At 43.0% G+C, this 15882-nt stretch overlaps 1 protein-coding gene across 1 annotated transcript in view; it reads right to left on the bottom strand.

Annotated features, from left to right (window-relative positions):
* The window catches only part of Mipep (mitochondrial intermediate peptidase), a 107528-nt gene that overhangs the window by 63003 nt on the left and 28643 nt on the right, over positions 1 to 15882 (bottom strand). Inside the window, exons 10-14 of the mRNA XM_021181536.1 lie at positions 13689 to 13741; positions 10595 to 10748; positions 8596 to 8673; positions 6652 to 6856; positions 4329 to 4438 (exon numbers count right to left, since the gene is read on the bottom strand). Coding sequence (XP_021037195.1) covers positions 4329 to 4438; positions 6652 to 6856; positions 8596 to 8673; positions 10595 to 10748; positions 13689 to 13741 — 600 coding nt within the window. The remainder of the gene's footprint in view (positions 1 to 4328; positions 4439 to 6651; positions 6857 to 8595; positions 8674 to 10594; positions 10749 to 13688; positions 13742 to 15882) is intronic.

Here is a 15882-nt window from a genome sequence, read left to right as displayed (position 1 = left end):
GAAAGAAAGAAAGAAAGAAAGAAAGAAAGAAAGAAGGAAGGAAGGAAGGAAGTGGATGGAACAAGAAAGGAAGAAATGAAGAATAACAAAGCAAAAAACATCAGTGAACTGAAACCAAGCAGAAGACTTGGTATTTGCTCTTTGAAAATCCTAATAAAACAGATTAGTAAAGGAAAAAGCGAGAGAAACAATGCTGAGTAGGAAGGAATATAATTACAGATGAGGCTGAAAATGAAAGATAAAAGAATACTATAAATAAGTATGCCAATAAACTTAAGAACTTGGGTTAAATTTCTAGAAAATTACAACTTAGCAAAGCTTATTAAGAAGAAAGTCCAGTCAAGGAGTCCAACAACTACAAAAAAAAAAAAACAAAAAAACAAACAAACAAAAAAAACCAAAAAACCAAAAAACAAAAAACCAACCACTTGCTAAAAATCTTCCTCCAGAGAAAGTAAATCATAAATGGCTTTAGAGATGAACTTTGACAAAGCTCTATGAAACAGATGACTATAGTTTTACTTAAAAACAGAAAAAAACTATAGAGAGCAGAAAAAGAAGGAACACACACCAACTAAATAGCTCATTTTATAAAATGGCCTCTACTCAACACCAGTGAAAACAAAGTCATTGTCCAATCTCTCTCACAAACCCAAGTTTTCTCTGTTCACAAAGTACCAAGAAGTCAGCTCTGTGTTAAAAAAAAAATACAAATTCAAGATGAAAGTTGTTTAATTCTAGAATGTAAAGGTGTCCTACTGCTAGTTCTTAACACTTCTACTCATTATCCAATTCCTCAAGAGATGTGGTGAAAACAATCTGGTAGAACATGGCAATCATTAATGATTAAAAAAATAATAATAAACAAAACTCTGTAAGCTAAAAATTGGAAGGAATTTGCATTCCCTGGCATCTGTACCAAACCCATAATAAGCGTCTCCCTTCATGATAAAACAGTGGAAACATTGCTCTAAAAACCAGGCTGAACAAAAGCATCAATCAGGATCAAGGCAAGTCACATTCATACGCAGCTTCTACTCAGAGGGTGGAATGACACAAGAAAAAGAAACAAACAAAAGCTATGCGGACTGGAAAGAGAACAAAGCACTCACAGCAGAAGAAATGATGCAGACGCGGGTCCAAGTCTACAGGCAGGTTCCTGGAACCAAGGGCTTGCCCAAGGTCACTGAGTGTATTTACAGCAGTATGAAGGGTGAAGCTTTTAGAAATAAGTCTGGCAAATGTGGATCAAGGTCTTAGAAAGAAGACATTAAAAGTTTATTCTAAGACTTTTAAGAAACCCGATAAATGGTGAGCTATTCCCTCGTCATGAATCTGAAGACTCAATCCTGACATTGGTATATGGCACAGATACAGCATATATACAGATATGCTGCTGTACACAGAGAAATACACAATTCTTATACTTTAAAAAAAAATAAGTAACTTGATTCGACAATGCCTAGGAAAGCACACAAGCACCCAAGAATAGACCGAATTTTTGAGAAGTATACAGAAGAGGACTGGCCCACTGGTGTTAAGCTACAGTAACAGAGACCATGTAGAACAGTTACCACCAACATACAGGTAAGGTAGAGCACAATGCGCTGACTGTCCCTTAGGTGACAGGACACTGGAGGAAGGGGAATCGCCCTGCTCCAAGTAAGAATGTTTGACCAATGCTAATATAGTATTATATAGTAATACTATATAGTAATATAATATTGCTAATAATAATATAATACAAACTAAAAAAATGAGATAAAGGGGGTTACTATAGGACATGAGCTGAGTATACAGAAGCTATGTGGTCTACCTAGGAGTTTGGCTACTTCAATTCAGTTAGAGTTAAAACTCTATTAAAAATCTGATTAAAAATCTATTCTGAAAAAGTGGGGTAGAGACAGCACCTTAGAACAAAGGAAACCCTAGCCCTAACCACTATCCTACTCTTGGGCTCATTTTAAAATGTTTACCTAGAGCCTGATGTGAAAAGATCTCAGTGCCAGAGCTGGGTCACAGTGCTCTGCCACTAACCAAGGGCAGTAAGACAAACAAAGAAAGACTCTGGGCATACCTCACTTCCTAGGGAGGTAGTCTGGGCTTTCCAGGACTTTCCAGGCTCCTGAAGGCTTTTCCTTCTAGCCAAAATGGTCTATCCCGTCTTGGCCTCAGGAACTGAAGGCAAGAGCCTTGGGACAATGCCTGACTTTTACTATGACTGAGATGTGGAGACTGGCACGAAGCATAAACTCAGTAGAAACGTTCTCGCTGAGGGCTTCACCTCCTTCCGATGCCCTCAGTAAGTATTAGTATGCTTTAAGGAAATAGATAGGGCTACTGAGAGCTCCTTTTCCAAGACCTCATGTATTCACTACCCTCTTCAGACACTCCCTGCACCCTAAGGCAGCCTGGCTTGGACTTTCCCTGCTATCCTGGGTATGAGGCATCTGGCTCTACTCCATAGGCCTCATACTGGAAGCAATTGCCAAACTCCTGTCCCCGCCAGACACCAACATGAAGCTATGGATGGTTGCAGGACTTTTTGTAGGGTTAAGTGTGGCCAGACCATTGACTATGCCTACAAAATCCCCCAAACGACTCTTCACAATAGTTAATTTCACTTTGCCATTTTAAAAACTGAAATAGACTACAATGCAGACTCATTTTGATTCAAGACTACCTTGAAACACATCTACTATTATAGAGTTGAAGAAAATAGAATCAAACCCCCAAAAGGCAACAAAATCACATTATATATTGTAACCTCCCCCAGCCTGAAACCTGCTTGCTCAGGGGTGGAGCTTGCCGCTCAATCATTCTGCCATGCCCACTGCTGGAGCTTGCCTCTTTGCTGTTCCGAAGCCATCACGTGGTCACCCTGCTACTGGACCCCAAGATTATTTGGCGGGAATCAGGCCCCCTTCCCCTACTTCATAACCGTGCAAAATAATAAAACTGAGCTTTGATCAGAATGACTGTCTTAGCTACATTTTTTTTCTCGCCCGCCTAGCCCCTCTTCTCTTCCAGGTTTCCAAAATGCCTTTCCAGGCTAGAACCCAGACCTGTGATCTGCTGGCCGGACACAACAATACGTCTCGGGATAGTCAGAGAGGGAAATAGAGATGAGGGTCAGCCCTAATTTGATTAATGTTCTCTCCTAATCTGATTAATCCTTTCATTTAACATCTTTATGTTTCACTCTTCTGCACCAACCCTGTACTAGGCAAAAGTCGAGGGCTTAGAGAGGCAAACAGCAATGTAAGACAAAGTATGCTATGGTGGGGAACATTCCCGCTATAAGACAAGGTACGCTATGATGGGGAATGTTCCCAGAAGGCAAGAGTGTATTTTCCAATGAACACGGGACAGCTCGGTGAGAATGTTGCTCAGTGGCAGAACACGTGGCTAGCATGTGCAAGGCTGTGGGCTAGATCCCCAGCACCACAGGACAATGGAAAACAAAACAAAAATACATTGGGGTGATTAAGTGCCAGCATGCCATTAGATACTCACAGAGAACTACTGAACTATAATTTTCATATCAATTTGGCAGTGTTTAAAATTGTAATGTGTCACACACACACACACACACAGAGACAGAAAAAAAACTTGATTTAAGAGATTTTCAGACTTCACACATTTGGATAATAAAGTTGCTAAGAAAACAACTCAAGCGAAGAAAACAAATGTCTGTGGGTGAAGCTCTTTGCAGTGAGACAACCTGGAATGCCTGGCCCGGTACACAGCAGGGCAAAGTAGAGACAGTTTCCTCATGGGCTAAAGATAGGACGGAAAGGGGATTATTTGGTATCAGATACAAGGCAGCTACTTTTCTGCATCTGACCATGGATGGGAAATATGATTTGACAGCTTGCTGGAGAGGTAGTGTCTAAGAAAACAAAAGAAATACACACAAAAAGTTCAACGGGATTCAGTAGGCCATAGGTAGAGCCAATCATGACAAACTAATGCACACTACAGTGCCATCGGTAAGAACCCCTTACCCAAAATGCCTGTGACCAGAACTAGTTCGGATTTTGAGTTTTTTCAGGTCTGGGGTTATCTGCACATACCCAGCTAACACAGCACAGAAACAAGACCCAACTCTTCGTGGGAAGTCGCTCTTTCACAGACATGTTACATCACACATGTACCTGCAGGCCATGCCATGTGGCATTTTGTTCTGTGTATTATGCTGTGACTATGACCTGTCACATGAGGGCCAGTCTGTGATTTTTCTACTTGTGGCGCCACGTCCGGTGTCTAAAGTTTTGAATTTTAAATTTCAGGACTGGGGATGATTAGCCTGCATTAGTTGTTCCTACCTGAGCAGTCTGATAATGCTTGGCGAACTGACTGACCACTCGGTAATCATTTGAAAAGTACTCCATCAGAATAGATGGAACTTCAGCAAAGTCAGTAGGGCACCTGGTCCCTAAAGAGAAGAGGGAAAAAAAATAGTTATACTTAAATCAACATGTTTGTCTTTCATATTACGTGATTTTAAAAACTTGTTTGTACTTCTGATGAACTATGATAAGCTTTAATTCATTGAACCAATATTTTGCTCCATGAAATTATTGTACATATTTGCAGAAAAGTTTATTATAATCCTATAATTTTTTCTTTATATTAAAAGTAAAACAAAATATTTGCACAGCTGCTGAAATACCTTACAAAGCAACGGCTCACACCCTCTCCACATACTTGTCCTTTGCTATGCTGGCTTGACATGAAATATAAATTAAAACCCTCTTACAACCAATAAGGTATTTGTATTTAATTCACTGAATTCCATTTCCAAATGCTTTTAGCCTTAGTTTATTTCCAAAGGACTTTATTTAAGCTACATACTGCTCTTTGTAACAAAGTCAATCTTTGGTAAGAAAAATCAATATTTTAAATTCAAAGTTCCTTAAGGCAACAAATCTCTAAGAACCTCCTGGTGATGGTCTTTTGTTCCAGTCAGCCCGCCCACACGCTTTTCAAACATCATTTTCTTGCCTAAGTTTTGTGTATTCAGAGTTAGTTAATGAGCAATGGATGCTAACACCTTATCGGGAAGTGATCAAATGCTAACCACTAATGGTAGTGAACTGAGGACTTCAGAAGAAGTACAGCCAGAAACCGTGGTGCACACCTGTGATCCCAGTACCTGGGAGGTGGAGGCAGGATGGTCAGGTGTTCAAGACCACTTTGAGTTATACAGTGAGTTCAAGTCTAGCCTGAGTAATACTGTAGAGGAATTTTAATCCAGGAACATGACTGCTCTGACAAGGACTCCCACATCTAAAGACATTCTAGGTCTGTGTAATGGAGCTGTAATGACACACCTTTAATCTCTCTTGCTGGAATATAATCACTCCCTTAGTACACACCTTTAATCCCAAACAATGAAGGTAAATTTAGTTTGTAGAAGGAAGCAGCCATGTTTGAAAGTGACATCAAATTGAGGGGCAGACAAGGTAATGAGTCAAAGATAGGATACGCCCAACTCTCATAAGAGCAGCACAGGGAAGAGCAGCAACTTAAGAGAGCAGAGCACAGACACACAGATGTGCGTGCATACACACAAACACACACACACACACACACAGAGAAGGGTTTTTTTGTTTGTTTGTTTTTTGTTTTTCGAGACAGGGTTTCTCTATATAGCCCTGGCTGTCCTAGAACTCATTCTGTAGACCAGGCTGGCCTTGAACTCAGAAATCCACCTGCCTCTGCCTCTGCCTCCTAAGTGCTAGAATTAAAGGCGTGCGCCACCACTGCCCAACAACAAAGAGAGTTTTATCAGCATAGTTTTCAGAGACAGGTTGCAAGTGAGAACAACATGAGCCAGAGAACAAGGAGTCAGAAGATTAGAACACATTGCCAGAGTTAGTTTGAGGCCAAGCAGAGCAATTCAGTCAGAAGCCGAGAGAATCAAGATTGAATCAGTCAGCTTGAACAGGAGTTTGGGCCAGAACAGGTGAGTTGAACCAGCCAGCCAGTGTTCAGAAAGAGCTAGAAATGGAGTTTATTCATCAGTAAGCCTCTGAGACAACAATTACATCTGGCAAATAAAGGTTACTTTTACATTATACAGTGAGTTCAAGGCCAGCCTGAGTTATTGAGGTTAAAGCCAGTGTGGGCTACTAAAGATCTTGTCTCAAAGAAATTTAAAAAAAACAAAACAAATAAACAACAACAAAAAAAATACCTTAGAGAAAAGAAAGGTAAGAATAAAATCGTGAATGTAATCAGGCATCATTAAAACTTCATAAAGCATAATAACATTATTGCACAGAAGTAGTACATATAAAAATACTTTATCATACTTTTAAGAATCAATTTTGTTTTGTAACAAAATACATGGAGTTTTATTTTAAATCAAAAAAAGAAACATTTAACTCAGTAATTGTGCCAGGGACTAGGGAGACACATACCTACTCTCTTCACACACACAAGTGTAAGTTCTTTGTGTCATCATAAAGTATAAATGGGTACAAATTCAAGAATGACACCTGAGATTTCCTCCCTTTAAGAGAAAACAACATGAAAGGTCCTGGTGTGCAGCAGTGACAAGATGAGGTCATCTGAGATGAAAGATCTTAGACAGCAATGGCCATACACTAAAATGACCAGATTCCTAAAGCAAGCCTTCCTTACCAGTGACATGTTGGTACCGAGTTCGTCCAAGCATTGAATGCATGGCATGGCCCATTTCATGGAAGAGATTTTCCATCATTCCTGGAGTTAATAATGTAGGGAAATCCCTGGAAGCATGAGGAAGATTCAGCATGAGAACGACCACTGGAAGCTGATAGCTGCCATCTTCCTTTAATCTGCCTCCTCGGATGGTGAAGTGGCAATCCTTTGAGGAGGGAAATATACAGAGGCAAAAGTGTTAGACACTATAAAGAGCAAGTCTAGATATGAAACTCTATAGAAATAGTGAGTTCAGCCATCTAACATACTCTATTTTTATCCTCTATATCTACTTCCTTTTCTTTTTCTAAAATTTTAGTTTTTAAGCCACTAAAATGTATTGATGAATTTTATTCATCTACTCCAAAAACATGCTTTGACCTGATGTGTACAGGGCTGGGAACAAAGGTACCGAAGAGCTGAAACCCACACTAGTGTTAACAGTGAGTAAGAAAAGGTACTGATGGCCCTGGTGTCAGGCAACCAGCAGAAAGTCTTCCAGTATGCCATCCTTGTTCCTGAGTAGCCAAGGCCTGATTTACATAAGCAGAGTCAGGAGCAGACAGACTGTCACTCCTTCACAAGTGAAGGAGACGTGAGACCGATGTCTCTCAGTTCAGAAAACACAACTGAAACTAAACCTTCAAGATGTCAAGTGCTGTACCCAAGTTGGATGTGTAGCCTCTCAGATCCGAACCCAGATGAGTGTCAGAGTCCAGGGCTGAGAATTCTTAAACTGCCACCCATTTAAAAAAGAGGGAGAAGCAGGGACCCAGTGATGTTGATTCCTGTTAGCCACATCACCAAGGAAAGCAATTTGCCCCCACAAGCCTGATCTGCAGAATGGAGAATGCTACCTGCCAAATCCCAAACTGAGCATGTCTCCGATGCTCACTTCTGTTCACTTTGGAAACGTGGCTCACTATTAAATGGCAGGCACTGGTTTTTTTTCCCTGTTATAATTGTTAACCTGAAGTCATGGCACTTCCCCTTGGGTTTCGTGAAACTGCTATAGGGGATCTGTGCAAATGTAGTGTGCAGCAAAAGGGAAGAAGGCAGTCTGTGTGTTTTCCATGCTGTGAGCTAACTGGTAGCAGAACAGCATCCATGGACCCAACAACAGTGGGAAAAAGGGTTTCTTTGGTACACCTCCAGGTCATAGTCTACCACTGAGAGAAATCAAAACAGTAATTAAAACAGGAACTGAAGCAAAAAACTATGGAGTAACAGTGCTTGCTAGCTTACTCTCTCGTGCTTTATGATACACCCCAGGACCACCTAATTAAAGACAGTATCAACTGCAGTGGGCTGAGACCACCTACATCAACTAGCGATCAAGGCAATCCCTCACAGATGTGTCCACAGATGAGCCCGGCAAAGAAGACAACTACTCAACTGAGATTCTTCTAGGCTGTGTCAAGTTGACAGCACTAAGTAGGACAACTGTCTATCAAGGAAAGGGGTTGAGAGCTGGGGCTCTAGACAGCATGTTTAAGGTCAAGGCCTGAGAACCTCTATCTGAGCAAGTGCATAACCTCACTGGCTTCATTGTGTCAAAGGCTAATTCAAAAGGCTGGGGTAAACATTAAAAGGTGTGAATATATAAAGCACTTATGTACTGGTTTTAAAAAACAGGAGCTTCTAAAATGTTACCAGTCATTACTATTAGTTTAGTTTACTATCACATTCCAAAACCGAGTAGTAATTATCGATCCATGCAGTTCCTCTCAGGATCTTTATTATTTTCAAATTCTCTCCTATTTTCACATTTACATATTTGGAAACTCTTTGGTGGTGCCTTTAAATACTATGTAATTGTAAAAATGACATACATGTAAGGTTCACATTCATACTGATAAACTGCCGGCCACTTCTGGACAAGCCAGCTTGTAAAAGAAGGCTTACCTGCTGTGGCTTGTTTGCTCTCTGGAAAAAATCACAGTAAATGTGCCCCAGCAGCCCTTCAGATTCATGAACGACAGCCTAGAATACAAGTTTAAATTTAATGGTCAGTGACCTGTGACCACATCAAAAACTCAAAACAAACAAACAATGCAAAACAGAAACCCACGGGACCCTGTATGATAAATATCCACAGCCCTAGCTATGGCCATTGTCTTAGTCAGGGTTTCTATTCCTGCACAAACATCATGACCAAGAAGCAAGTTGGGAGGAAAGGATTTATTCGGCTTACACTTCCATACTGCTGTTCATCACCAAGGAAGTCAGGACTGGAACTCAAACAGGTCAGAAAGCAGGAGCTGAGGCAGAGGCCATGGAGGGATGTTCTTTACTGGCTTGCTTCCTCTGGCTTGCTCAGCCTGCTCTCTTATAGAACCAAGACTACCAGCCCAGAGATGGTCCCACCCACAAGGGGCCTTTCCCCCTTGATCACTAATTAAGAAAATGCCTCACAGCTGGATCTCATGGAGGCATTTCCTCAACTGAAGCTCCTTTCTCTGTGATAACTCCAGCTGTGTCAGGTTGACACAAAACCAGCCATTACAGCCATTTTAATGTTTTTCCTGTTTTGTTTTTTGTTTTGTTTTACTATATCCTAAATTTCTCAATATAGTCACTGATTTGCTCCACTTCTGGAGCCTAGGACTTGAGTCCTGTGTTCAGGGGCGACATTCTCCTTGAGCCTGTATCACATTTTCCCTTCCTCTACATTAACTACACCGACCACGGCCCTTCAGAGAAGGCCCCCCACAAAACAACCCAAAAGATTTGGAGAGAAAGGCTGGGTTGACAATTTTAGTGGCAAATTATTTTTCTTCCCTGTCTTATGCAACCCTTGAATCCAGAACTGACAAAACACAGCTCGGTCCCCTACACAGTCCTTCGGCTCCATCTTGCCGTGTTTTTCTGAACTTGGCGATTACGATTTGCGGCTGTCAATTTTCAAGCAGATGTATTTACTCCCTCCCTTCCTCCCCGCCTCCCTCCCTCCCTCAGCACCTACAGAGCACCTCCTGGGTGCCAATTTTTTTTCAAGGCACCAAAGAGATGGCAGTGGACACCATGGCCTGGTGCTGTCCCAGAAGGCCAAGGTTGCCACTCGCACCTGTCACTGGCTTTGGTTTTGTTTTAGTTTTTGTTTATACTACATCTTGATTTTTCCCTAACACATATATTTAGGAAGTTAGTAACATGACACGATATTTTGTGAACAGCATCAGAGATAAGAGTGTTCTCCTATCTTGACCTGCTTCACCCCTATCCCATGCTCAAAGCATGGCCAAAAGGCAGCATGACAGCTGGCAGGACCAGGCACACAGTGGAGCAAGCCCAGCAGGCATGCAAGGAAGAGATAAATGGCACTGCCCCATGAAACTTTGGGGTAAATTAATATAGGGCCAAGAAAGCCACAACCTTCTGAGGAAAATATCTAAAATAGTCAACCCCAAGGAAAAGTGGGTCTTAGTAGAAGAAAGGCAGAACTCTGGGCTTGATGTTGTCAACAAAGCCAAATGAATCAGACACAGGATAAAGTGAATGTCTGATGCAAAGACCACTGCAGACACATGAAAATGCCTGAGAAATAAGGGAGCGATGTGGGACTAAAAAGGGACAGGTCAGTTGCCATTATATGAGCAACCATAGACTTTCCAACAACTAGAATTCATCACCATTGGGAGAATGTAAATGGGAACCAGCGTTTTATCAGGTTCCCTGACAACACCTGCTTTGGAGAACTAACTCTGTTGTCCCACATTCAGGTCCTTTGTGCACGGTCCTAAATCACAAGTGGTGCTTGAACTTTTCATGAAGGAGAAATGAGCTGGGCACCCTGTCAGAATACAGTTAGCGCAAAGGAGAAACTGCTGGGGACCCACAGCCACTGCCACATGGCCACACGGCCACGGGGCCCTAGGTGCTGCCACAGCAGGGAGAGGCTTACCAGCTTCCGGACGTCATTACACCACACCTCTCCTTTGAAGGTCTGCTCTGCATATAAGGTGATGCCCAGCAGTTTGTTAAATAAGACATTCAGGCCTTCCATGCAAGCTCCAAGGGATAAAAACGGGCAGTATAAACTGGGCTCAATATTATACCTAAGAGACGGAAGAAGAGGCTAACAGCGTTAGTTCTATTTATTTTCAGAAAGTAAATTCAGTTAACTGTTCATCTAGGATTCACAGAAGGGGGGTACAGTTGGCAGTCTGTAGTCTCTGGTTCTACACCCAACAATTCAATCAATGATAGCAGAAAACATGTGAGAGTAGAGATGTGTTTGCTGTATGGACTGATTTTTTAAACTTATGAGCCCCATCGTTGCATGGCTTGGATCCTGGAGCCATGACTGAGTCGGTGATGGAATGATGAAAGGACAGACACACAGACACAGAAAAATGGGATTGGATGCTATGAGCTCCCTGGTGGTAAGGCCACAGCACTTTAAAAATCCCAGTGTGTTTACTATATACAGGTGAACAGGGCAGGGGATGTGGGGGGTGGGGTGGGGGGGTAGGGTTGTTTCACACAGCTGAACAAAGAGTTGAGGTTATGACATCCAGACGAACAAGGAGGCAGGATTACTGTACACAGTTGAATGAGGAGATAAGTTTAGCTAATCTCAGTAGGAGCAGCATCTGTAGGGGAGCACTGTTCAGGCCATAAATACCCTAGGGGAGAAGGCTATGGTGGGATTTTCTGCACACACTGCTGCCATCCCTTTGAGTGGCACCTGGGGAAGGCTTTGCCACTCTCACAGGGCTTAGGCACAGGTCCGTGACATGGCCTTGCCAAATTGTGCACAGTCACTCAGAATTCACTTATTTCCTACATGTAAGGACTATTTTTTGTTATTATTGTCTTTCTTTTCTCCTTATCCCATAAACAATGGAGGATAATGACCAGTGAATTAGGTATTATAAGAGACGGGGCTGGAGATATGGCTCAGCGGTTAAGAGCACTAACTGCTCTTCCAGAGGTCCTGAGTTCAATTCCCAGCAATCACATGGTGGCTCACAACCATCTGTAATGGGATCTGGTGCCCTCTTTCGGTGTGTCTGAAGATAGCAACAGTGTAGTCATATACATCCAATAAATAAATAAATTTTTTAAAAACAGAGACAGGAAGTGGGGAAGCAATGAGAACCAGCCTGTCTAGGGTACATAGAACTGTGCTAAAAGAAGGTGAGTCTGCCCTGGATGCTGAAGAAGAGAGAAGGTTGTGACCGTGAAGGGACAGAAATTTAAAGACACAACTTCAGAGAAGCCTTGAGATCTCAGGCCTTCAGGACCAACAAGGGTGTGTTGCTGCAGCTGTGGGGGAAGGTCCCTGCAGAGGACACAACCAGGTGTCACCATCTGATCAAGGGCAGATCCCAGGGCTTTCAGAAGAAGGGGTGGAGGGAGACAGCACAGACACAGCTACCACCACCTAGAGAGGGACACCACGCGACTCGGAAGAATCCAGGGCAAAAGGAAGGAAGGGAAGCGCCAGGCTTCTGACAGACACTCAAGGGACCCAGAAGCCACCACTCCCTCTAACAGCAGCAGCAATGGGAACAAATGGACAGCAGCAGGACCCGGTAGCATCCAGGTCACATAGCAAACCGGTCCCTCAAAACCGGAGTGACAGGCAGGAAGCCACAACTCCCTCATCGTGTACAATACACTACATGTGCAAGAGTTTACATCCAGGATCCCTCCAATCCCCAAATTTAAGGTCGAGGAAAATCTCTCCTGCCAGTCGTTGGTAGAAGAAAAGGCACCATTCTGGAATATTGCCAGAACATTCTGTTCTTCCTACGGCCTGCCCTCAAAAGAAACTATTTAACCAAAACCTAACCGAAAAGTCCAGGGAGTTGAGGGTTGGAACTGATGTAGAAATACCCAAACCAAGCATCATCGGCCTCTAGACCCACCCCAGCAAGGAGGGAGGGGCTGAGAACACTGTGGAGGTCACCCAAGGGCACCAGCCATCAAGCTCAGCTGCTGTCACTCAATGCCCTCGCCGGGGCACAAAGCAACAGAGTGCCCAGTCTAAGGCAGGAACTCGCTGAGATGTGGCTGAATATCCTTTTTCTCTTTACTGACTCAATGCTGCTGATGGTTTGTGTAGTACAGAGACAGAGTGCTATGACCTATTTGTAGCATGAGGCGTGCTTGGGGTTCATCAGAGTTGCAGATAAGCAGGGAATAAATAATAGGAAACTGTCCTTTCTGAAGACATCCTGATGGCAGGCACCAACCAGCACACACCCAGGGCACCAAGGCTTGCTGCTGGCAGGAAAAGACACCACGTCTACCCAAGCATGAAGAGCGGAACCCAACCTCTGACAGGGCAAATTAAACAACTCTAGAAAATGGCCCCTGAGGGTCAGGGCAGGGATAGGGCCAATAGTTCTTAATGAACATCTTTGTTCTAATGTTTTAAACCATGCAAATGTACTGCCTTTTCAAAAATAAATTTTCATTTCAAACAAAACTATTTCAGGTATTTTACTCATCTCTTCATGTCGTTCATATATCTTTTGCATACTTGAAAGACTCAATTCTCTGAAGAATCTAACTAAAAAAGCAGAGAGCCACAGTCCTTCATTCCACTGCGGTCTTCCCCACATCACTCCTGGGCAGGCCTAGCACACGCTAAGTCTCCACTGCTTCTGAACAGGTTGTTTTTCTTCTGAAGGAGCATCTGAAGTTCTTAACACAAAGCAGAAAAGCCCCACGTGGAGTGGGAACTTAAGGGTCCTTTGGAGTCAGTTGTGTTGGATGGTGTTTTGCTGGGGCAAACACGTGAAGGAGGGTTTTCCTGAAGTGGATACAGGTGAACAAGCTAAGGCAGACAGGCTCGTGAAGGAACACTTCACTGAAGCAGATGCAGATGAAAGGAAGGCCACAGCTCTGCCATCAGGGAGAGACACGTCTCAGGGAAGGCAGGTGTGTGATGGCGGTACCCAAGCAGCTGTACAGCTAACGTGCAAAGTGCTCAGTTCACAGAGCCCCCATCTTCCTTTCATAGGGGCCTTTCTGGAGAAGCTTACCTCTCTGCACGAATCACACCGCTGTAGTAGGGAGGGTCCCAAGGCATTAGTTTCTGAAAGGAAATGGTTCACTGTCAGCAAAGATATTGATTATCTATTTTTATCAGAAACTTGGCCAGATAATAAAATATAAGCCAGTTTTTTTTAAAACATATATTTAAAAAAAATTTTTTAACCATGGTAAGGCACAATTTGACTTTTCTGTAGCCAACGCATAGAGATACAAATAAGGCATAACCCTAGAATTTGGGGCCAAGGTAAATGACATTCTAAAGTGTAATCAACAAAAGTCAACATTAATGGATTAAATCAGCCAGAATAAAAGTTTTCTCAAAACACAACCCATATATAAGTCCACAAAATATACTGCAGGTAGTAAAATGAGATGAACAAGAAGGTTAGGGTATGGACCCTAAACTAAAGCAACCATTTAAAATGTAACTGAGACAGAGGCAACGCCAATCAAGAGCAGGACATGGCTGCTGAGACTTACAATCAATCCCAGCCCTCTGGAGGCTGGGGCAGGACCCCAAGTTCAAAGCCCTGTGCTAAAAGGCCAAATCATGTCTAATAATAATAATAAAAATAATAATTACTGTCTGACAGCCAGGGAAGGAAGCTAAAAGCAAGCCTGAGCACCTGAATGGATGGTTTTCCCAATCAGAGGTCAAATTACTTAGACTGTACATGATGGCCACTCACTGAGTACCTGCTGATAAGTCAACAGCACAGCCCACACAGGCACAACACCTGGCTCTGGATTAGGGCTCAGCATGCCAGCTGGCCTGTGTCCCTCACCTTCCTGAGTTTCAGGTTAGCATCCCGAGGAAGCAGGTCTGCCTACCCACATGGCACCATGGCACATTGGGCACAGCACATGTAGCCATGTAAGAGAGCAGACTCGTGGTCTTTCTCAGCGTGAGCACCTGAAAGGCAGGGATGGTTTCCCAGAACCTCCATCTGCCAGCTCAGTACCCAGTTTCCAGCTCCTCTAGCTCTCAATTATTCACCACCTATGGATGGCAGAGTAGGGCTCCTACCACAAACATAAGCAGACAGCAGCCTTAGTACATGGTCTAGAAGGGCAAAGTAAAATCAGAAGGGAGCAGTTAAGTTAACGCATGGTGGGCATGGGAGGATAGCTCAGTCAATAAAGTTCTTGCTGTGAAATAATGAGGATCTGAATTTAATCCCCAAAACACAGGTAAAACACTGAGTGTGGCAGTTTATATTTGTAATCCAGCACCAGGAAAGAAAAGACAGGAAAATGCCCAAGGCTCAATGGCTGAACGGCCATTTTGGCTGAACCATTGAGCTCTGTTCCAATAAAAGATCCTAGCTCAAAAAATAAGATGAGGACTTGCAAACTCTATATGCCCCAGTACAGGGGAACACCAGGGCCAAAAAGTGGGAGTGGGGGGAGGGGAGTGGGGGGGAGGGGATGGGGGACTTTTGGGATAGCATTGGAAATGTAAATGAGGAAAATACCTAATAAAAAAATATTAAAAAAAAAAAGAAAAAAAATAAGATGAGCAGCTGATAAGAACAGACTTATGAAGCTGACCGCTGGCTTCCATACATATGCACATGCACCCTTCCACACAGCTCACCCTAAACCACAACCCATCTTTTATGCAACAAAAAAAAGAACACACAAAATTTATTGTATGCCTAAAACACAAATATCAACTTGACTAGAACAGAGACTACAGGAGAAGATGAGGACTTCACCAACGTTTGCCGGACTGCCTGTATCCAGTCAAACAAACTATTGGTAGGAAAGGAACAGTGTACATCAGCTTTGACTGAATTGGCTTTCTACAACATATTTTTAATTGTTTGGTCCACCCGACTGGATTCTGATCTCTTCCCTGGTATCCTGTATGGATGTGCCCACCCCAGGCCAGGTACAGCGAGGCCCCTGACTGGCATGCTGCTTTAACCCTATGCAGTCCAGCACTGTATACTCTACTTCTTAGTGGGTAGGTCTGGGAAACTGGCATAGTTTCCAAATCTACAAGGCTCCTTTCTGTACATCCCCCCATGCCTATAGCTCTGAAAAGTTTTATCAAATTAAGAATCATCAACAGTAACACCTATGAAAGAATGGTGTAGACAACCCCAGAAAGCCTGTAGTACCTTAGAGCCATGTGGAGACAAAAAACCGAATGTCTGCAACCCCATCACTTCAGAA

Source organism: Mus caroli, chromosome 14, assembly GCF_900094665.2.
Source record: "Mus caroli chromosome 14, CAROLI_EIJ_v1.1, whole genome shotgun sequence".
In the NCBI taxonomy this organism is placed as follows: Eukaryota; Metazoa; Chordata; class Mammalia; order Rodentia; family Muridae; genus Mus; species Mus caroli.
The sequence above is the reverse complement of the archived record's forward strand: the minus strand, read 5'-3'. Positions and strand labels throughout refer to the sequence as shown.